General features: G+C 44.0%; 1 protein-coding gene across 1 annotated transcript in view; it reads right to left on the reverse strand.

The window, feature by feature from the left end:
• Positions 1-23238, reverse strand: part of DENND1A (DENN domain containing 1A) — a 134799-nt gene that overhangs the window by 48585 nt on the left and 62976 nt on the right. Inside the window, exons 10-13 of the mRNA XM_080355927.1 lie at positions 21612-21712; positions 15420-15465; positions 6252-6353; positions 1469-1594 (exon numbers count right to left, since the gene is read on the reverse strand). Of these exons, the coding sequence (XP_080212053.1) occupies positions 1469-1594; positions 6252-6353; positions 15420-15465; positions 21612-21712 (375 nt within the window). The remainder of the gene's footprint in view (positions 1-1468; positions 1595-6251; positions 6354-15419; positions 15466-21611; positions 21713-23238) is intronic.

The following is a 23238-nucleotide window of genomic DNA, read 5'->3' on the forward strand; positions in this document are numbered from 1 at the left end:
ACTGTATTATCTGGATATGTTATTTGCTATCTGGACATGTTACTTACTATATTACTTACTATGCTCTTACTATGCTTAAGTATAATGCAAATTTTAAGTCTGCTCTGTGACACATTCTGGACTACACAAAATAATGAAAAATACCTTCACACCATTTATGCCAAAAAGTCAATTCATATCAGATGAGATGGCCTGTGAAATTAAATTGTCTTATGAGACAAAAACTACGAAAAGCAGGAGAACTGCTGCTGCTTTGAATTTATTTCCCAATTATCAATAATTTCAAATGAACAGTCAGATTTCTGGAGTTACCGGACATCAAATACTAATAACTACATCATGTTTAGTATTGCTTATGCCCCATATTTATAACAACATGTGAGGGTAGTAAGAGAAAAAAACCCCCCACAATGATAAGCAAGCCAAACAGTTTATTCTAACTCCTCAGGTTAACTGTCTCCTGAAGTTGCGCTTTCGAGGGGTGTGCTATTGTCACTTGGTTTCAAATGTTCATCTTTAACCATCTGGTATTTTGAAGGCTGGATGTATTTCCAGAGAACCAATTTAAATTTCGATTTTTTCTTCATAAATCCCTGAACTAGTTAATCTCACACACACACCCCGGCCAAGCAGACACGGATATTCCCAGAGTTGCCTGGCAACTCCTGGGAGGAGCATCGCGGAACGAGGAAACCTGTGCGGACGAAGGGAAGTCAGTGCCTCCCTGGCATGGAAGGAGGGTGCACAGCCACCTGCCTCGCTGCCTCCAGTTCTCTTATTTATATGGACAACATTTTGAATACCTCCCATTATTTCACCTCAGATACCTCAAAAGCCCAGATGCTTCACTAGAAGCAATAAAACCCAAGATCAAGTACAGAAAAATCCCTCCCCCACTCAGATGGCACTTAATTGCTGCTAAATAGAGATCAGCTCTGAACCAGAAGCAAGACATCGAATTTCCCTAACGGAGCATTTACCATCAATAGTTACAACTCCAGACATTCTTCCTATTTACGTAAAAGTACAATTTCTTGACTCATTGTATCATGTTCTTAAACTCCATGTTTACATAAATTTGCGTGTGGCATAGTTAAGCATATATTGTGTAAAAAGCTATATATGTTCTACCACCTTCAAAAACAATAAAATGAATACTCCGGTTATGCAGTGACAGAAAACAGTCAACTCTGTACTACCCTCCCGTGATCATTAACTTCTACTTTTTTATCATATTGTAACTGCAACACTCACACCTTTCCATTAGAAGTTTTCCTCCTGGGTGACTGATCACGCTGTTGTATCTCTTTCTCTTTTGGAGACTGAACACTGTTTCCAGTGCTAGTGAGCCAAAGAGCCACAATGCTGACCTTAGTCAAAGCAGGTTATACCACACTTGGAATTCTTGTTACTTTGTTCCCAACACAGCCGTAGATTTACATCTTATGCCTACTCATTTCCTACTTACGGGTTCAATTTTCAGGGCGTTTCTGTAGCTCCCAAAGAAAGATGCTTGTGCTTTTAGAAACGCTCTCGCAACACCATCTCCAGTGGTTGTAGAGACTTTCTTCAATCTGTTCTTCAGTGCAGAAACCTGAAATCACACAACAGGTCTCACAACCAAAGCTGAACACACTGAGACACAGCTAAATGAAGGATGCCCCACCACAGCTGCAGTTATCACTAAAAGTCACCTTGGGAATTTAAAGTTGAATTTTTCAGATTGAAAAGCATTACTTTTCAAGCTGTTTTGCTTCTCTGACACGTTTGGATTCTATTCAGAAATGAAAATGAAAAGCTTCATTTCAACTTTTGCTCCTAGCCCAAACCCACCGATCCTTGCTGCCGAGTTCTCTTCCACGGGCAGTCCGTGAAGTTCTGTGTCATTCCTGATTATAATCCATGAAAGAAATTCAGCTGAATTAATTCAAACATCAGACTAACAGAGAAACTGTTCTGCATAATCAGGCCGTCCATCACCACCAAGGCTAAGAACAAATTCTAAAGGCGAGAAAAATTTGTTTGCCACAAATACAAGTTGGTTTGGGGATTTTTGTTGTTGGTTTTTGTGTGTGTTTTGTTTGCCCTTCTTTTCAGGCGATGTTCCCTCACATTTCAGAGCCAAACTGCGGGTACCATGTATGCACAAGGTGGGCTCCTCGGCTGCGTCTCGGCCTCCTGGCAGAGGCCCGCAGCCCCCGCCGCGCCACGGGCACCCCAGCCAGCCACGAAACACAACTCACAGGTGTTTTAGAAGTCTCAAATTCACAACAAATTCTGTCCCTCACAGGATCAGTCTCTGCCCACGTTTCTTCTCCCTGTTCCTCAGGAGACTCAGCGCAGCCCTTCCCGCCCGCCGGGGTCCCGCTCCCTCAGGCCCCAGCTGCACGCGGCCCCAGGGGCTCGGCACTGCTCACACACACCCACCGCAACCCTACGAGCGTCAACTAAACACCTTTCTACGCAGGCAGAGTTAAAACTACCAGAGATCCAGGTTACCCCGGTGTTCTTTGTTTTCTGTGTACACCAAGGGCTAAAGATTTAGAGGATTATCTGTTACTGTTCGCTGTGCTTCAGAGTTACTCTCACACACAAGGAGGCTGTGACTTGGTTTGATGTCTTTTTTCCAGCGCTTATCGCTCAGTAACTACTGAAGTCAGGTTGTATGTTATATACTGTTAGTGACAGTGTTTTTCTTTTCCAAACACAAGCTAGAAAAGGAAATATCAAAACCTTTCAAAGACTAACATCAAGCTTGCTGTACCTGTGCTGCAAGCATTATAGGTTATGTTAAATCATTAACAAATAGTTATGCCAGCAGTAATTTTTTGGTGTTGCAGACAGAATGAGGACAAGGTAAGTTCTTTGAGACGGATCTCACAGAACATGTCACAGCACAAACCCAACAATCTGGGCACTGATTCTTGAAAGAAATCCGCCTTGTTCTCCGGAGGACGCGGTCACGCCACGTGCAAACCCCACCGGGAGGAGCTGCCTGAATGCGGAGGGACGGCGGGAACGTGGCTCCCGGGCCTGCTGTGGAGGTGTCCAATACAGAACCCATGCTGTGCGCTACATTTCCTTCTCTTAAAACTAGATGTTATATTTGCACTTGTGCTTAGTTGCCAAGAGATTTCCTTTTACTTTGAATTCTCTGCAGCTTCTGTTGTAGAAGGCTTTTCATTACGGTTATCTAGTACAACAGAAATAACCACGAGCACGTCCAGCATTGTTTATAAATCTGAATGCCAATGATCCATGCATTAACGAGCCCATAAGCACTTATTAACATAACACATGATAGCAGATCTAGTCTATCATGCCCGTAAGGTGAACTCACGCCCATTCCCAAGATGGCTCTCAGGGAGCTCTGTTGCTCTCTAAACCCAAAAGCTAAGTAATAAAAACATAAGATGTTTACTCTGGAATAAATGAGTACGTAAGACTAAGTTATACAAGTGGAATTATGATTGTTTCCTGCCTAAAGAGGCAGTAATACCTCAAAAAAAAAGAAAGACTGTGACCACTCAATATGAAGGTTATTTCTAGCCAAACAGACACATATACATGCCGTCTACCCTGTTTTTAAAGAAGATTTTTATACTTCTGGCAGTTCAGGTTTAAAGGTCAGATTTAAACTATCACCATGTTTCAAAATGCAATCTGTGCAATGCGGCATAATGAAATGGTTCAGTAAAGGTGCTAGTGGAAATTCTTTTAATTAGGTCCAAGGCTTTTCAGTTGTCAACATGAATAAAGCAAGAAACATTCTATTGCAAACACAGTGTAAGAAATAAAGATGGATTCACCTTTAAGAAAACGGTTCTGCTGTGGAGTTGTAGTTTCGTACTTCTTGCTGTCCTGAAATCAGTTTATTTCCCACTAAGTGAAAAACACTAACGTGGGTTTCCTGCCTGTGTAAGTTGTTAATGAATGGACACCGGTAGCACACGCAGCCAGATTACGGACGGCCTCAGATACTCATAGGCTGGTGCAAATTTACAATATTCTCCCAGCTAGGCGAGATCTCCTTGGCGCCGTGCGCTGCACTGCATCAGGGCTTCATTTAATAAAAACTACGAGCTGACAGAGTGAGCTTATGCTTTATTCCTCGTAATATGAAGCTCTGACTACAGCTAAGACTAGAAGATGACACTTATTTGGAAATACATGAAAAACCATAAGGGTTGCAGAAAAAAAAATTACTACCCCCTCTTTGCTATTCCTTGCAACACAGACGGTGGTGTAGGAGACTTGTCAGCAGCAGATGCACTTATTGTAATCACAGTCCTTAATAAATCTCTTTTTTTAATATTGACTATTTTAAAAGGAAAGTTACTTCCCAGGGCGTTCTCGTGCTGCCAGATTTTCAGCAAGATTTGCGCAGCAGCAGGTGAAGCAGGGACACTGATCACGGCCCGAGCAGTGACCAGCAGCGCAGTCGAACACACCTTGACTTGCAGGGGTCCGACCTGACGGCGCAGGACGCGGCACTGCCCACCGAGGGAGAGCGGGCAAAGCAACGACCGGAGCTGCCCGGCGGGAGCACAGCGCTAACGGCAAAGACGCGCCACACAGCCCGCGTTTGTCTGGATCCCAGGGGCACGGGATTGGAGAGAGTTCATTCCGGACTCCTGAGGATCAACAGGTTAGGGAGTGACATCGCTACCATGAAACACGCACAACTCCCGGCCTGAAGCTCTAGAGTAATCACAGGACTTCACGGCATTGCTCTACTTGATTAAAAAAGCTGTTCAAGGAAAGGGGAGAAGCAGCTCTAAAAATTTTCCAGTGGATTAATTACCTGATGGCAAATGCATCACACAGAAGATGTTTTCCCTCAGTGTTGAATACAGATTTAATTTAGGAGAGTAAATTTTATGTCTATTTAGTGGCACATTAATTGCTCACTGTTCACGGTAAGTAGCAAAACTGGAACAATAGTTTGACATAACAGACATTTATGGTCACGAAACTGTTGAAGACATTTTTAGTTCCTCGGCTCATAAACGCATCTATTTAGACGGAGGCCAGAGGGGACACAGGCTCCCAGCAGCTCCCCGTCCGCCAGGGATGCACAGGGAAAAAGAAAGTATAATGGATTGGCTTTAGAGTCTCCCTGCTGAGATGAACAACTTGATCCACTTACAGTTCCAAACACATGATGCATGAAAAAACTGACAGAAATTCAATTCTCGCAAAGAAGAGCAGCTGCTCTCTAGTGGTCAAAGCCAAATATTAAGCAGCCCGAAGGAAAGGAAACAACCTAGAGCAGAATACTCCCTTTTCTAGGTAACTAAAATAGTGAAACAAACCTAAATAAGAGATAAACACTGATCCCAAACATTAATTACACAACGCAACACAATTCGAATTAGGGCTTTGTTGCGACAAATATTAATCCCAGCTGTATTTATATAGCAGTTGTGAAAAAAAATACACCATGTACGCTATTTGTGAGCTATGGCAGTTAATTGAATTTGCTGGCAGCACTTCCTCTGCTATGCTCCAAACATCCTCCAAGAGAAAATGCAGCTTTAAAATAGACCTGTGGAAAGCTGAATCAAGAAATTTGAACTAATAAAACACAACTCTCTACTGTTATAAAAGTGAAGTAAAAGTAAATAATGAAAGGAAGGAAGTCTCTTAAAATTTATTACATTCCAAAGCTTGAAGTTCTGTGTTTATTGGTGAAGTCTCTTCTGATGTTCTACAGTGCGCCTACAACAGCTCCTTTAATGAAGTCTCATAAAATCTAATATAATACTTGATTGTTGACAAATCATATACATGTTTGAGGCCTCGGACTCGCTGTATCCAGACATTTCTTACATAATTCCATGACATTTACAAGTCTGCCATTCCCTGGGCTGCGGATAACGGCACGAGCGATGCCCAGCTGGCAGATTTGGATGCTGGGAGTGAAATCTAAAGGAAAAGCTATATAAAGCCAGAAAAAATTCATGGAAGTAACTTATAGACTAAATGCTTGACTAAAGCCAAAACGTTCCCAACCGAGAGGGACCTTTCATCCCGAGCTCCCTGTTTTGGAAGAACGAATCACACCACAGACCCCAGACAAACGATGGGATGTTGCAGCGGGAGGCACTGGGCATTCACCATCACTCGAGTTTTAACTCAAGCAGACCAGCTTACATTGAGCACCCTGCAGATCAGTCACAAAGCAAGCAGGTCGAACGGATGGACACTCTCCAGCAATGGAATAGCTGAATTAATCGCTTCATACGTACCACATCATTAGGAAGGCTCTGAAGGTCATCGAAAGGGGTTTCCAGTGTGTTGGTGTCTACATTAAGAATCACCACATCTTCCAGGGCCATGTTTCTTACTTTCTAAAAATGAACAAATTCAAGGGAAAGGAAAACAGAAGTACGAAGAGTTAAATCTCACACATAAAGAACACGAGTGATGGCACAACATCAAGGCATTACAAAACCTGAAGCATTTTAAAACAACCAACATTCCTGTCTTTGCCATAATTTGGTTTATTTATTAACACTTTTCAATGTTGGAAAATTAACCATCAATTCGCAGAATTAGTCGTGGTCAATGGGGTGGAGTCCAGTTGCGGCCTGTACCTAGTGCAGTGCCCCAGGGGTCAGTGCTGGGGCCTGTATTGTTCAATATATTCATCAATGATTTGGACAAGGGAATAGAGTGACTGTCAGCAAGTTTGCTGATGACACCAAGCTGGGAGGAGTGGCCGACACGCCAAAGGCTGTGCTGCCATCAGAGACCTGGACAGGCTGGAGAGTTGGGCAGGGAAAAATGTAATGAAATAGAACAAGGGCAAGTGTAGAGTCTTGTATCTGGGTAGGAACAAGCCCAGGTTCCTGTATAAGTTGGGGAATGACCTATTAGAGAGCAGTGTAGGGGAAAGGGACCTGGGGGTCCTGGGGACAGCAGGGTGACCATGAGCCAGCACCGGGCCCTTGTGGCCAGGAAGCCAATGGGACCTGGGGTGGGTTAGAAGGGGGTGGTCAGTAGGTCAGAGAGGTTCTCCTGCCCCTCTGCTCTGCCCTGGGGAGACCACACCTGGAATCTTGTGTCCAGTTGTGGCCCCTCAGTTCCAGCAGGACAGGGAACTGCTGCAGAGAGTCCAGCGCAGGGCAACAAAGATGCTGCAGGGAGTGGAGCATCTCCCGTGTGAGGAAAGGCTGAGGGAGCTGGGGCTCTGGAGCTGGACAAGAGGACACTGAGGGGTGACCTCATTAATGTTTCCAGATATCTAAAGGGTGAGTGTCAGGAGGATGGAGCCAGGCTCTTCTCGGTGACAACCAGTGATAGGACAAGGGGTAATGGGTTCAAACTGGAACACAAAAGGTTCCACTGAAATTTGAGAAGAAACTTGTTCCCGGTGAGGGTGGCAGAGCCTGGAACAGGCTGCCCAGGGGGGTTGTGGAGTCTCCTTCTCTGCAGACATTCCAACTCACCTGGACACCTTCCTGTGTAACCTCATCTGGGTGTTCCTGCTCCATGGGGGGATTGCACTGGATGAGCTTTCCAGGTCCCTTCCAACCCCTGACACTCTGGGATTCTGTGAGAAGTTCTTAATATTGTGCATACGGAAATTTCTGCAACCAGATGTTTATCCTAACGCAGGTATCCTGTTTGCACATTTAGCAGTTTCTACCTGAGTCAATACTTGGAAATTAATTTCTATAACAATAAATGGTGGCTTTTCTAGGAGGTAAGAGCTGCAGTAAGTCAGGGATGGGAATTGGTCTCCAAATTCCAGGCTGAATTTTGGAACTCAAACAGAAACAAGTTTACAACTGTGTTTAAGTAAAATGGACACGACCAGAGGTTAATAAAGAAATCATTTAAGTAGAAAAAAAAAGTTTACACCATCTGTAACAGTCTTAAAAAAGAGAAAAGCATAACCTATTTCTCAAAAAACCCTATTGTTAGTACCTTTGACTTTTGATGTCTAAAGGCATCAGTGACCTCAGCAAATTTACACATTGTCAGACTATTTCCCTGCTTAAACAACAGTAAATGAACCAATCGTATGAAACAGAGCAGCATTTAAATGTTCATTTTAACATTTCTCCACTAACAGGAGAACTGAATTTCTTTTGGCTGACCAATCATACCTATCCAAGCCCTCTCCAAATACAGCCTCTGCACATGCGGCAGCACCGAAAGTGCAACTAGAGAATATGGTCATTAAGGAAATCTCCCAGTGACACTGAAAACAAATGTTTAAATACCTACATACCTATAATAGGACCAAATGTAAGTTACTGAGGAGGAAAATGAACAAAAACATGCTCAATTTTTAATTAAGGTTTTGCAGGGTGGGAAGAATTGTTTCCTTTAAAAGAAAGGAACTAAAGCTCTAAAACAATGGCAAAGTTGAGCCTTAGGCATCTAAATAATTACCTTCAGTTTTCAAGGCTCAGTCCTCTGTCTACAAAGAAAACTGCTGTGTACTTAGTGGGGGGAAAAAAAAGCCAACGACTATAAAAAGCACTCTGTAGACATTTAGGTTTAGGTCTTCCTTGAGAAATGTCTGTAACTTAAATGGAAGAATATTACATTTAATGCTTTCCATATAAAAAGCACAAGTACTGCACGACAAACCAGGTACTTTCCTCTGCATTTCAGGAACCAAAGGTCACTCTGTTGGCTGCATCTGATAAACTCTAAAGCAACCCCGGAGTCTCGCTCCTTCAGGAGTCCGGAAGCGCCAGACAAACTGATTTGCTCCTTCCTGTTTCAGAAAATTAAAAATCTCACTTATACTCAGAGGAGTCGAAAAAGCTCCAACAAAAAGGTCTTGCAACATACTTAACCAAAGCCAGAAGCCTGTCAAAATCGAGTGCTAGTAGGACAAGACAGAAGGAATTAAAACCTTCTCTTGATTCTTGCCGAAGAAGCAACACACACGTGCTGGAACTTGTCAGTGGCTGTTTTGGTAACTTTGGGGGTGCATCTGCACCTTCCTTTCGGCCAGATGTTGGGGTTTCTGCAGCAAAAGGGGCTCGTGCAGGCGGGTACCGCCCGGAGCGCGGTGCTGGGGATGCTCGCGGTGCTGGGGATGCTCGCGGTGCTGGGGATGCTCGCGGTGCAGGACCGGGAGTGCTGATGGAGGCCACAGCTCCACGTCTAGGGGAGGGAACGTCGGTGCCGACCTGCTGTGCGGTGCTCACCCCGGGACAGCAAACCTGGCTTCCACATGGCTCCATGTCTGCGTTAAGACAGCGCATCTCCCTGGAGGCAAACCCTCACATCTCATAGAACACCTGAGACTAACTTGATTTATAGCATCTGTCTCGCAATGCATTTGAAAAATATGATTTTTCAATGGTCTAATTGTGGCTCATCCTAGAGAAATGCAGACTGACCCATTCATCTTAACCCTCAACTGTTTTTATCGTCTTTCACTATAATCTTCAATAAAGGTATTACCGGATAGCTATAAGGGCTTTTATCAAATAATTAAATGGTTCTTTTGCACCTATCAGCCCAACTGGCCTGGAAACCAAAGCATGTACTCTGTTGTTGGAATTTTAGTAAAAACTCCCAGCATCCAGCTGCACTTCCCACATCAATCCCCATTGGAGTGTGTGAATCGCAGCTCCACGTGGATCATTCTCACAGGCACAGTGTGCACGTTGGTGTCATTTTCTGAAAATTCGAAGGGACAACCACTGAGCCACATAGAGTCACATTCCACAGTCACAGCTGCCCGAATATCCCAGTGAAATTCTACAAATCAAGTGATACCTGTTGGAGAGAACGGACTATATTCCCTGGGTTCAAGTTTTGCTGAAAAAAATGTGGAAAAGCAAAGAACAAGAGGAAACATGAACATTACAGTTTCCGTATCTGATTTTCCTCCAGATGAGGGATTTGCCGAGTCAAAAGAAGTGATTCAGTGCATCACATATCACCACCGCAAACCTTTCTTAGCCATCCTCACTGAATTACTTGTAGCCATAATTAATCATCTAAAAACCATCAAATCGAACTAACACCTACACCTGCCTTTTATTTTAAATGTCTCTTTTTAAAAGAGCAGAGAGGTATGGAAAGCTGCTTTAACAAGCACACTGAACCCATTGTTTATGGCCTCTATAAACATGGCTTAGTAAGAATTACTGACTTAATCAGAGAGAACTTATCTCCTGGTGAAAAGAGCACTTTAAATTTCAGAAATGGCACCTTTACTGTGAAAATCTCTTAACTTTTCAAACAAACTCCAGGGGGCCTTAAACACCAGGTCAGTAAATAAGCAGCAGTTAGTGCGTCTGTCCGGCCCACGAGCAGCCGAACACTCAACTAATTTAAATGTTTTATGTGAAACTTTGCAAAAATGCTGAGAAACTATATTCTAATAGAAGCATGAAGGGCGCTCCCTGCCCCCCTCGGATCCCGTGCTAGAAGCAATATTCATCAGTAATACCAGCACCACTTGATACTAAATGGTATTTTATTATCACTGCGCTCAGTTGCCAGTTTTTGCATTTCCTATCGTAAAAAAAATCTTCAGTTAAACTTCTTTCAGATGAACCATTTCATTGACTATTTCATTGAAAACAACAACCACCGCACAGCACCACCGGGTCTGATGGTGAATGACTGCATGGCTAAATTGGTGCCAAAACATAAACCAAGCTGATCATGAGGTTTCATAACCAGATGCAAATGTGATCAACATATAAAAGGAGCTGTAACAGAAAACCAGGAAATTTTCTTCCAGTAATTCTTTCGGAAAGGTAAAACTGCACAAAAAGTAACATTTTAGAAGATAGGTGCACATGATCTTGGAAATGATTGTGAAAGCACGGCTCACAACAAGTCTAAAATCCATTTGCTTAATGACTTGTCTCTACTTAGTTAATAGTTTCCTTGTATTTTCTTAAGGAAAACACCGCAGCCCTGCAGACAGCGACGTGTCAATCTGGCTGCCAGAAGCAGGAAAGGCAGCGGATATAAAATTTTATTATTTCATGCCCCAACAGCAGCCAGAAGGACTTAATGAAATCACCCTCAGATTTACAACCTGAAATCGCTATTCAGCAGACAGATCTGGTTAAGCTGGATGTGCCCCCTGACCCCGGCGGCCTTTGATGGGCACCGCAGGTGGGCTCTGCCCAGCCCCCCTTCCGCTGCTCCGCTCCTACAGGTGACGATGCTGCCGAGCCAGCGCCAGCAGCTGCTGCCCCCGAGTGACAAACACCACCAGTGCCACCCCCCGAGTGACAAACACCACCAGTGTCCCCCGAGTGACAAACACCACCAGTGCCACTCCCCGAGTGACAAACACCACCAGTGTCCCCCGAGTGACAAACACCACCAGTGCTGCCCCGAGTGACAAACACTACCAGTGCCACCCCCCGAGTGACAAACACAACCAGTGCTGCCCCAAGTGACAAACACCACCAGTGCTGCCCCGAGTGACAAACACCACCAGTGCCACCCCCCAAGTGACAAACACCACCAGTGCCCTCCGAGTGACAAACACCACCAGTGCCACCCCCCGAGTGACAAACACTACCAGTGCCACCCCCCGAGTGACAAACACCACCAGTGCTGCCCCGAGTGACAAACACCACCAGTGCCGCCCTCCGAGTGACAAACACCACCAGTGCTGCCCCCCGAGTGACAAACACCACCAGTGCTGCCCTGGCACCGCACAGCCCAGAAAACCTCCTGCGCTCACTGGTAAGTCCTGCGGGTACTGCAGTATTTGTCTTTCTTAAGACTTGCCCCTCAAACATCCTCACACACAAAATTGCTTATTAAAACAGTTATTGTTTTCATTTTTCCCAATAATTGGATAAAAGATAAACCCAGAAGTAGTTCATCATATTTTAAGTGCACTGTGAATACTCCTGAAACCATGTAGAGCCACATTTATAATATTTGTGCGTGACTAAATTACATTTAGTTTTAAGACCTGGATTTAAGTGTACATATTTATACAACCCCTTCATTTAAACCCTGTAAAGAAAGCTACACTTCTCCAGCTACAGCTAGAAAAGGCAGTGATTTACTAAGTATAGAGGGAGGCAAAAAGCTAAACATTGCTCCTCTCTCCAGGCACAAAAGAGAACTAACCATTAACGCCACCACGGGAACTGGCCTGTGGGCCGGGAATCCTCGGCGTGTCTCTTGTCCTTTACGCTTAGGAATAACGCTTGAAAATCACTCTGACAACTGCAACGTGGTTTCACCCACAAATTCCTTCTGGATAATCTTGCAAGAATTAAAATTCTGAAGCCCCAGAAAAAGTCCCTGAGTGACTTGAATATCAAACCAAAAGTTGAAGAAATACTTTTCTAGCGATGAACTCGTGTTTGTGCGGCGCGTGGCGCACGGTGAGGGCGGCTCTGGTGTGCCCGGGCCCAGCGGGGTCAGAGCCAGCACCGCCTCCGCAGCTCAGCACCACGGGGTAATCAGAGCCACACGGCCCCGCTCCACCCGCAGCCCCTGGGCCAAGGGCATCGCTCTGGCACCAGCGCCAGCACGCTAAAGCCCTTCTATGGAGCCCTTGCTGAAACACTCGCTTGCTGTGACAAAAAGGAAAAGCTGCCCGTTCAGTTTGACACCACTTAGAACACAAAGGTCAGTTTTATATCATCTGAATGCTAAACCAGCATCCGGTACACAGGTAGAAAATAAAACCAGATTACGAAAGGGACGTGTCCATTTGATAGAGTTTCATTTCCCTATCTCATTATTTATCAGTACTAAGTCCTTATCTTCATCTAATATGAATTCAATTAGTTCCGTAAGCAAGTTCCATTATTCATGTGATAGCTCCAGCCTTGCTTATCCAACAGCTTATAAACTTTTAGCCTTCTTTGAAGTCACTTTATGGATTGCTAAATGGAAATCTTATAAAGAATGACTAACTAGGTGATGATAGACAAGCTGAAAAATAAGAGCACAAAACACAGCTCTATATTTTCTACCAAGATTTTCCCTCATAAATCAGCTGGAGCCTTCTGACCTATAACAGGAGATTATCTTATCTCACTGGAGAACATTTCAGTCACAGCAAATTAGATTTAACAGTCAATGGATATGTTTGATATTTTAATCATAAGAAAACTTTGTCATTTTCCATTAAAATAACCGCTCCTTCTCCAGAGATCCCGTGTAACACAGGAACTGCAAACTACCTTCAAGACACACAGCGGTTTGATAAAAAAACACTTTGGAGTTGAGAGAGGGCGTATTTTGTTTAAAATCATTAACATTCCTGCTGTATTCCTTCCAGAGGACCCGCTCCAAGGCAGCAACAGCAAAACCCCACAGAAACACCACCAAGGCTAGATATGTTTTCTGCTGCATTCCCAACTCCTCTCCCAGCTCCAGCGCCGCATTCCCTGCGCCTTCCACTGACACACAACGACAGACTCCACAGTGGCAGCTGCTGGGGCAGAACCTGAGCCCGGGCAGAACTGGATTAGTCCCATGGGGCTGTACCGTAGATAGAGAGTCCACCTGTCTTAACCTGAATAGAGGACGGGGGAAATTAATCCCTTCTCCTGAAACTGGAACACACGGATTAGCAAAAAACTTCAAACGATCTCTCTGCTGAAATTTCAGCATTAAAAAAAAATGAACACTGAATAATGACAGTGGGGTTTAGTTGTAGTTTATAGAGTTATTTTGATATGCAAAATGGAATACATTCTATTTTTAAAAATACGCAACTGCTAGATCACGAGAAAAAAATGTTCTTGCTACTAAGTTGTTATTCTGACAAATAAAACTCGGTTTTATCGCTACATTTGAAGAACGGGCCAAAGAGAGTGAGGTTTCACAGCAGAGCAGAGGGGAATGCACTGCCCAGCCCGTTCCTGGGCCCAGGGCACACACAGACACAACAGCTCAATGGGGAAAGCACAGTTAGCTGGAAGACACATTTCTATCTGGAAGCATTCAATTTACCCTTCGGAGCAGAGGGAGGAGAAAAGACAGTGTGTTTTAGTTATTTAATTGATTTCAGAAGGCACTTTGAATGACTGTGCTTTGCCAAAGCGAGTCTGCGTTCCAGAATCTCCGGCTATTCAAAAGCCTTGCTGGATTTAGTACTAAACAGATTTTTTCACAAGTTACTAAAATGGATGAAAATTGGCTTCTCCAAAAGCGACTCCTTTTCTGAGTTTCTCCAGATGGAGTTTGGAAGGCCCACAGAGCCCTGCGGTCTGAAACACGCAGACAAAGAGCTGCTGGGTGGGTGCAGCACGGCACGGGAGACACGGCGCAGCACCACCCGAGGTGTCACCACTAACTGGCCATTGCTTAGAGCCACTGCCAGGCCAAGCACGGATCTCTCTGCAGAAAATGGATTTGTGGAACATGACGAGTATCTGCACTGAGATAACAGCCCATCCTCTACCAGCTCTCTCCCTTCTTTTTCAAATAGACATCTCCTGTAAAAAGCAAGCCAATGATTCCCTGATTCCAATGATTTCTTCATCAGCATGAAAAACATATGCTAGAATATTTCTTCCTAGATATTCCTTCGGTCTTATCTATGCAGTATTCAAGGATAATTATCAGAACCCCCTCTTAATATAAGCATATGATGTGCAAACAAATGTACATGTTGACTTTTAAAATAATTGCTTATTCACTAACACATTGTACTGCAATTCTGTACTTAATGCTGGAAAAAGGGGGAAGGTTACACAGAATACTAGTGAAAGAGCATGTACGATCAATATTTCCATTTTTATGGACAATATAAGAACAAACATTCTAGTGATACCCATTCCTTTGTGTGATGTAAAACTCAGCTTTGTAAATCATTATGTACCCTCGATATCGAGGCTGCATTTCCAGCCACAGGTATGAGAGGCAGGGACAGGGGCGGATGGACTCCCAGGCACACGCAGTCCCACCAGTCCAGCAGCGGAGCCCCCAGAGGAGACACGACCTGGACTCGCGAGGAGACTCATCAACTGTTTCACCAGGACTGGAAGCGAAAGCAAATGTGCTATTTCCACTTGCAGAGTTTTTAAGAAGTCACATGAATTACTCTGAGTTGTTTGTATGTGCAGCTTTCTGTGATGGCTGGTTCTCTGCCAGCTTTGTGTTCACATTAACAGCAAGTTCCTTCTTTTCAGATCTTTTGAGCATTAAAAAAACTACAATCTGTCTGGAGAAGCCTAAAAGAGAACTGTAGGTGTCACCATTCTGGTGGGATGTCGGCTGTGTGAGTGCAGAGTCGGGGCAGCGCCTGCGCCCAGCCCGGGGACCCTAAATCCCGCACCTCACAGCGCCGGGTGCGCGTCACTGCAGCTCTCACAGCGCTCCCAAATTAACAGGATTATTTCATTTTTAAGCATATGAATGAATGTATAATTGCCTGCAGAATTTGGCTTTAAATCATAAAACTATATATAGTTTCATAAATGGTGAGCAAGACTTACCTCCATCAAACTGAGATGTATTCCAATGAGGTAGGGCATTGGGGCACTGCAGAGAGGAAAAAAAACGCCTTTACATTCTCATAACACTGGATTAACACATCTGACTTATAAAATTAGCTACAGGAAAATACTGGGATACTGGATTAGAGTTTGCTTAAAATAATAATATAAAGAGAGATAAACAAACCACATGTGAACAGGTTTTTTTTCCATATTTGAAATGCTTCTTTTACTAACCAAGCTCCTCTCACTGCTCTAAGACACTAATTTTTCTCGACATCAGAATTTCTAAGTGACTAAGTTAAGACAGGTACATAAGAACAGCTATTAAATAAATCTATAATCCTGTTGGGGTTTTTTAGGAGGGAAAAAAATGGTTATTATAATAGTAAAAAAATACCCAGACTTTTCCTAAGAGTATTCCTTGGAAAAATGGATCCTGTTGTAGTGTTTAGTGGTTAATTTAATGTATACATATCACCCAGTATTACAAGCCTTAAATCCTTTGAATATGGCTCCAGAAGCATTTTAAATAACTTAAGTATAAACCTTGAAATGTTTACATTTACAAAAGAAAAATATAGAAATTACTTTGGAAGGTTCTGATTAAGCCCAGAGCTCCTGGCACGGAGGCTGATCCCACTGTTCCCTCGGAACACACAACCACTCCAGAGGCTGCTGGGCGGCCGCGCTCCCGCCTGTGACCCTTCTGCTCCCAACCAGGATGCCAACGTCTTCCACAACATCAGCAAACACCAACACGGACTGTGCGACACAAGAACGCCGAGCGGAAGCGGCATCTATGTGTATGCAGCATTGCTAATATTAAGCTGATTACAGGACTCCCACTCGAGTGATGAGGGAAAGTTTCTATTTCTGCTGCCTACAAGAACAGCCAAGAGGTGCCAGGGCTGCTAATTGCAAATACGGCACATGCTGCCTGGTAAACGGGAAGCACGCAGACAGACACAACTTTTAAAATAGAGCCTATTTCATTTGGGATACACAAGCTCAAAGAACTCATTTTCAATTTCAGATGAAAAAATGAGAGAAATGTCACTGCGCTGCCTTGGATTAAAATATCTGCCATGTCGCTTTTACAAACGGGTACCTGCTGCTCACTACGAGAAGCGCAGCGCTGAGAAAACTGCTGCAAGACACTAGACCAGCCAAAATCACTCTGATTCTCATTTACATGAGAAATACCTGTAAGAAATATTTACTGATATGCACATTAATACTTATCATGTTTATTAATATACTACCTGAAACTGCTACTCTTTTGGATGCTGCAAGAAGAGAAGAGCCTGGTATTGAACACTCTACGTAAAACACTTCCTTTTTGTCTCTGAGGAACCCAGCACGGAGACCCTCACAGAACCCCGAGGAGCTGCCACGTGTCCCGTCCCGCCTCAGCTCCCAAAGGGCCACCCTGGCACCGACCCCGAGAATCTGCCCCCGGGGATCCCCCAGATGAGAACCAGAACACACACCCACGCTCCTGGACAGACATTTCTACCCTACAATGGGATATACACTTATTACATATGGATTGCGTGTTTTATTTGCGACAAACACTATCTCTCTCAGCCACATCTCTTCATTTCCAATGGCCACATTCCAGGAGCAAGAAAATCCCCAGTAATTCTATATCTGAAGTCTAAACCGTTGCTTTAGCTGGCAGCTGCACGGACGCTCGGCTTCCCCGCGCGCCTGGCTCCGCCGCTCCAGACTCCTCCAGCGTGCAGGGAAATTAATGTGTTTCTAATTAAGTAGTTTCATGAACACGACAGTTTCAATCTCAAAAATACAAAGTCTGAACCTCGGCAGGAAGTCTTAAGACTGCAAATGTCTCATCTAGTGGAACCTTGGCTAACGTAATGAAAGGAAGCAGGAAGAGCGCAGTACTCCAGAAAACCCCGTTTATTAACGTGCCCGAAAGGGGAGCCTGTCACCGAGCACAGGAAAACCCCAACCTCTAAAAGTTAATTAACTCTATCATGTCCATCAGTAACATTTTAAGGAATTACAGGAAAGATATGGTTTAAGATATACGGATCAGCTTTGGATGCAATTAATCATCTTTTCAATTTTCTAGTGAGAGACATTACATTAAAGTCGATACAGCACCTAAAACTGCTCCAGGGCTGCACAAAGGCTGCACTAACCTGACTTTCAGCAGCCTTTAGTTTGCGGGAAAGGTTACAAGAAGAACAGCTGAGGTGTGATGCACCCATGGAGCACTTGAGTTTGAAAGTATGTTTGTGTGACATTTGCTTATTCACAACTGCTTTAAAATAACCATTACGGTTCATCAGCAAAATGTGGACCTCAAAGTGTTTTCTCCATGGATAACAAAAATCAAATTATCTGAATACCTATGCTATCAAAATTGATTTTGTTTTTCAGAACTGACATTATTGTTCAATGACACATGAACAGCAAAGCAAAAGCAGAGATACGTTAAGGATATATGACCAAGAGAGCGCCTTATACTCCTGAAGGGTCAACAAAGCAAACCCCATAAGTAACCTCAATAAAATATAATTCTGGTAAAGAGCACAATTATTTCCAATAAAATCTACCAGAGAAACTACATTCTCCTGTCATCACTCACCGATCTGCCTGAAGAGGAAACACACCTGACAGCAAATGTTGAAGGTTCAGCCTTCATAAATGGTTTTTATCACCGTTTTTCTCCACCATGTATTAACCGCATCCCATTACTTAAATGGTCAACTACTGTCCTGCACACGGAATATTGTGGCTGCTCTTCCCCATTCAGTGCACGTGGCTGTTCAGGTCTGGAGATGTGAAATGAATGTTTTACCAGGTTAGATGTGTATTTCCAAGACTTTCGAGTGAACTTCAGTGACTGCACGGCCAGTGTGAACAGGACAAACGCTCTGCACCACCTCTGATTCTTCTGGGGCCCCGGCAGCCCAAGGACGGCCCTTCAGCCAGCTCTGCCTGCTGCTGGACATGGCACCGGTGTCTCCTCGTTACTTGGAGCTGTCTGACGGCAGCCTCAATATCCACTGAGTGCAACGGTAAGAAATATCCATTTCACTGCACATATTTACGGCTCAAACGAACCGCCTGCCTCAGTCTGCCGAACCACGAGGAGGGTTATTACTGCTCTTGTGCTATGCGGGTTCCCAATGCAATCAGCGTTATTTATAATCAAATGAGTTATATAGGTAAATATCAAATCATTAAAGTAGCAATGCATAAGCATGAATATGGATATTGTGGACTTAATGGCTATGTATTGCCCATTTATTACCGTTGCATTTTTACAGTTTCTTTAATTCGTTTCCTTAGGCTAACTAGAGACCTGTTAATTATGCTCCCAAGAGGTGGGCAGCTACTAATTGGAAGAGAAGCAGGTGAAATAGAGGGACATTTCCTCTTAAGTGAAAAAACCCCATGCTTAAAAAATACTGCAGTTCTCCAGAAAAAGTAACGTAAAGCCCAAGGACCTCAAAAAGGTTCATAGTTTACAGCTACACAGGGATTTGTACCATTTTGTTTCATTGTTCCAGGAAAATTGATTAGATCACGTTTACTAAGTTCATGTCTTGACACACAGACATTGACTCAATGTGTTGCTGCTTTGCCCCACCGTGCTGCACCAGGGCAGGTCACTCACTGCAATGCAACGGAACTCAGGCCAAAATTTATTGGGTAATTGATGCAAATTAGAAACTCAACTGCATAAACTAGAACAAGGTAGAAAACATACAGGTAAGAAACCGGAAGAGCATGGCATGCTGCTGGCTGCCCAGCACTCCCGCTCACACAAAGGTTGTTTCAATCACCCTGGAAAACACACTGTTGCTTCTGGGAAAAGCCACAGCCTCACCCAAGCGACAATGCCCTAGGACTCAGAACACGCTAAGCTGTGCTCCCAGCTCAGCAAAGACAGGCTTGTCTTAGGGCTGAACTTTAAACACAGCCACCCAGAGCAAGGAGGGAGAAAACAGACACAGTGGGAGGGTTTTTATGCCACATGAAAAACAAACCGGAACAAGTAGTGAGGAAAATTAATAGACTGCTTCTTTCACATCCAGAAATGCTCAAATTGCCAACAACAAAATAGATGGACAAGATCTGGCCAAATTTAAGTAGCTGTATGTGCTTGGCTGCTGATGCTTGGTGGCGGTGTCTCATTAACCAGGACTTTTGGCACCTGCTGGCATGCACTTTTTATTTATTTATTTTTTTAAAAACCACAGCAGTGCTTCGTATGTTCCCTCTATTGTTCTGTATTCAAAGGAACAAGCAATTGTGCATTAAGGTGTGAAACCTTATGATAGGATTCCCACCAATTTCTAGTTCCCTCCACCCAAATCTTTCTCTTGGCTGAAAAATATATCAAAGAATGGTTCCTAATTAAAAAATAAAAATAAAAGATAGCACTCTTCCCCCTTGCTTCCCCGTCCTGCCCCCAATTAATCCAAATGATAGGGAGCAGATGACTGAAGTCATTCCAGACCCATGTATATGGTACCACACCACTATTACTGGCTCAGCATCCCTGCTGCAGAGGAAGCGCGTCATGGACGAGCACTTTGAAGATAAAGGCTTTTGACATTTTCAGTTCTGTGGTTCAGCTCATGAATGAGGAATGCAGGTGAACATACATATTAAGTTTAAAAAAAATCCTTTCAATGTCATCAGTTGTTCTATTTGTAAACATGCAATTACAATCTGCCTAATAGCTATACGATTTTCAATCATACTTCTCACGCACTAGCCGGCTCATTTGTTATATGGACAGGGTGTTAAGCCATGAAAGAGTTCATTCAGCAGAGCTCAGTGACTTGTGTCTTTATTTCCTTGGGTACACTGCCCAAGTGTTTGCGGTTTGCACGCTCCTGCTCCCGGCCGCGGGACCCGCACTCAGCCCCTTCAACGTGCCTTTGTCAGAAAGTCGATGAACACCCAATCTTCAAACCCCCGGTGGGCCGCACGGCTGTCCTGAAAACTGCAAGCAGCATGTACCTGCAGAAAGAGCTGGCGGCAGCAGCCCTCAAGTGTTAATTACAGACGCGAAGCCCATTATGCAGAGAAAGGGACCCGCTGGCACTGCAAATGACTCGAGCCTGCCCTTCCTGCGCAGGGAGTAAATGGAAGGTTCATTTCTACAGGAGATAATAGTTTTTAGATTCCGTTCCGTGTACCCTCGACATAGGCAGGTACTTAACATTTAAATCATCTGCAGAGGAACAAGCTTCCTTTAGATCTACATGTTTCAGTTCCTAGCACTTCACTTAAGAATGCTAGTTATCCCGGCTGGGGCCTCACTCCTGCTTAAAGCAGAGAAAATGTCACATAGAACACTGTCACTCTTAAAAAAACAACAAAACAGCCAACCTGCACGCTGAGCCATGCTTAAAACATGGCATCCTATGGCAGTCGGATAAAGTTTGGGTTTTTTCTGAGGACTTTTTAAAATGCTAGGGGGCAAAAGGAGCTGTTAGCGTGTTGTCAAATAATTCCCAGAAGTGCATTAAGCTCCATGCTCCCACAACCTTTTCAGCCACGCAGGGAGACGCAGCGAGAGCTGCTGCCAGCGCAGACAGCGGCACCGAGCCTGCTGCCCCCCGCGCCCGTAGCGCCCGGCTGCCTGACCACGCTGCCGCAGCTGCACCTCTGCCCTGCGCTCTCCTTGCCATTCCCAGCCTGGAGCAGCCTCTTCTCGTTACAGCTCCAGCCAAGCTTTGGCCTCACTAACTCCAGCCCCTCACGCAACAGTTGCGTTCCCCCTCCAGCATGGCTGGGGAGTTTCCCCTCTCCCGGCAGCGAAGGTAAGGCCGCCACTCTGGGCCAACTTCACCTCCCTGCTGCCTGCACAGGAGAATACAGGGAGAGTCACACAAAGCAGCAACTAACAGCTGAACAACGACAAGCAGCAGCACCTTAACCTTCCTCTTTGTTAGCTAAGTTGCAGCATCCCATAGTAACCACTCCGAGTACCACAGCTCACCGACAGACAACTATATCTTGCCATGAAAATATTGTTTTTACTTACTAGTTTGGTTGATTCCTTAATATGACCATATAGAGTAGCAGTTGCATCATAAGATGACTTAAGATTTACTATACAGAATGTGGAAACTGTTGTGAACCTAAGTGATATATACACATATCTATAATATATATACACACACATATATATAGCCTTACCAACAGTAGTCCAAGAGATGCGGGGGCAGAACGGGAATGTAAACATGCTGCCAGAACATCGGGTAGAGCATTGCTGCAGACCCATGGACGCAGGCAGTTAACTGAAAAACAGCATTAAAACAGCATCGTGAGTAAGACAAAAAACAACTCTAAAAGGCAAGGTTAGAAGAAAAAACGTAAAGAATCAATTCTGCTTTCATATCAACATGCTTTATTAGAAAATATACAGTGCTCTCGTTAAAAAAAGGGTATTGGTAGGTGAAGCGTGACTGGTTTATGGTGGTTGTCATTCAACTGACTTTGTAAACAGCTGAGAACATGATTCATTCAACAAACCAACCTTGAAAAGAACACCCAGTGTTCTATAAAACAACAGAAACATGGAAATGGAAACACAAAGGGAACTAGAAAAGAGTAAAGGCAAATCCCCCAAGTCCTGGTAATTACCATCTATTAAATATCATAAAACTGCATTGAAATTATAACAGAAACTGAAAAAAATATTTGGTGTAGGTTTCTTAAGACTATACCATTCTAAACCCAGTGATTACATATTTATTCTTTAAAGGAGACTTTTATCTACTTGCCCTTCGCCAAACTATTTGATCCATTGAATTTTTCAGTTATATTTATAAAACCTTACTCAGAGCAGTTTTGATGTTGGCAGGTACTGAGTGAAAATATCACAACTAACAACTACAAGTGCTAGTCCAGCCGTGGGGAGAACCCTCACAGAGCTCGGGAGGAAACGATGTCTCTCAATCCTATTTCAAACGATAATTAATAACTTGGAAAAGAAAGATAAGCAGGATATTTATCACATTTGCTAAGGGTATCAAGAGAGAAGATGATAACCCTCAACAAGTACATCTCAGCAAAAGCTACAGTACAATACCATAAAAAGACACATGAAGACACACAATGACTAAATAACTGGGAACACTCATACAAACAGACACCTACAAGGAAAAGACCAAGAGGTGACAGGAAACACAGCCACTCTGCCGGCGGTTTTTGGCTTAGAGCATCTTTGAATGTCACACGATACCCAGTGGAAGTTCTACAACGTCTTTCACTTGCGAGACACATTTGGAAAACAATAACTCACAAAAGCCTCCCGGCTGCGGGAAGGTGCTATGAGCTCAAGCACATAACGCCTGCTGGACAGAGGGAGGAGAGAACGCTCTCACCAATACCTAAACGGCAAATTCTAAAGGACTGAGGTCCTTGTGGTGGCCTGAAGTTGAGTGAGATGAAACTACGCAAGGACAACCATTACATCAATCCTAACTCAGTTAGATGTGGTGTAACCTTCAAAGAAAAGCAGATGACCCTCATTATTATTAATTTCCATTAAGAGAGACTACTGAATTATATACCACCTCACAGGGAGCCCCCGACAGGTAAAGAAAATGGTCTGGACGAGCTAATACGGTCTCCTAGGGCTCCGTGTCAGGGAAAATGAGCTATGGCTCTGGATGTAGTTTGGTTTATGTTCAGTGCCAAAGCCTACAGCACTCTAACGAGAAACATTTCAGACATAAAACCCCTCGAGTTGAAAACTCTCTCAAGAAATACTGACAACATTGGGAGACGTGGTCCCGTCTGACACTCTTTGCCCGTCCTC

This window comes from Nesoenas mayeri, assembly GCF_963082525.1.
Source record: "Nesoenas mayeri genome assembly, chromosome: 18".
Lineage (NCBI taxonomy): Eukaryota > Metazoa > Chordata > Aves > Columbiformes > Columbidae > Nesoenas > Nesoenas mayeri.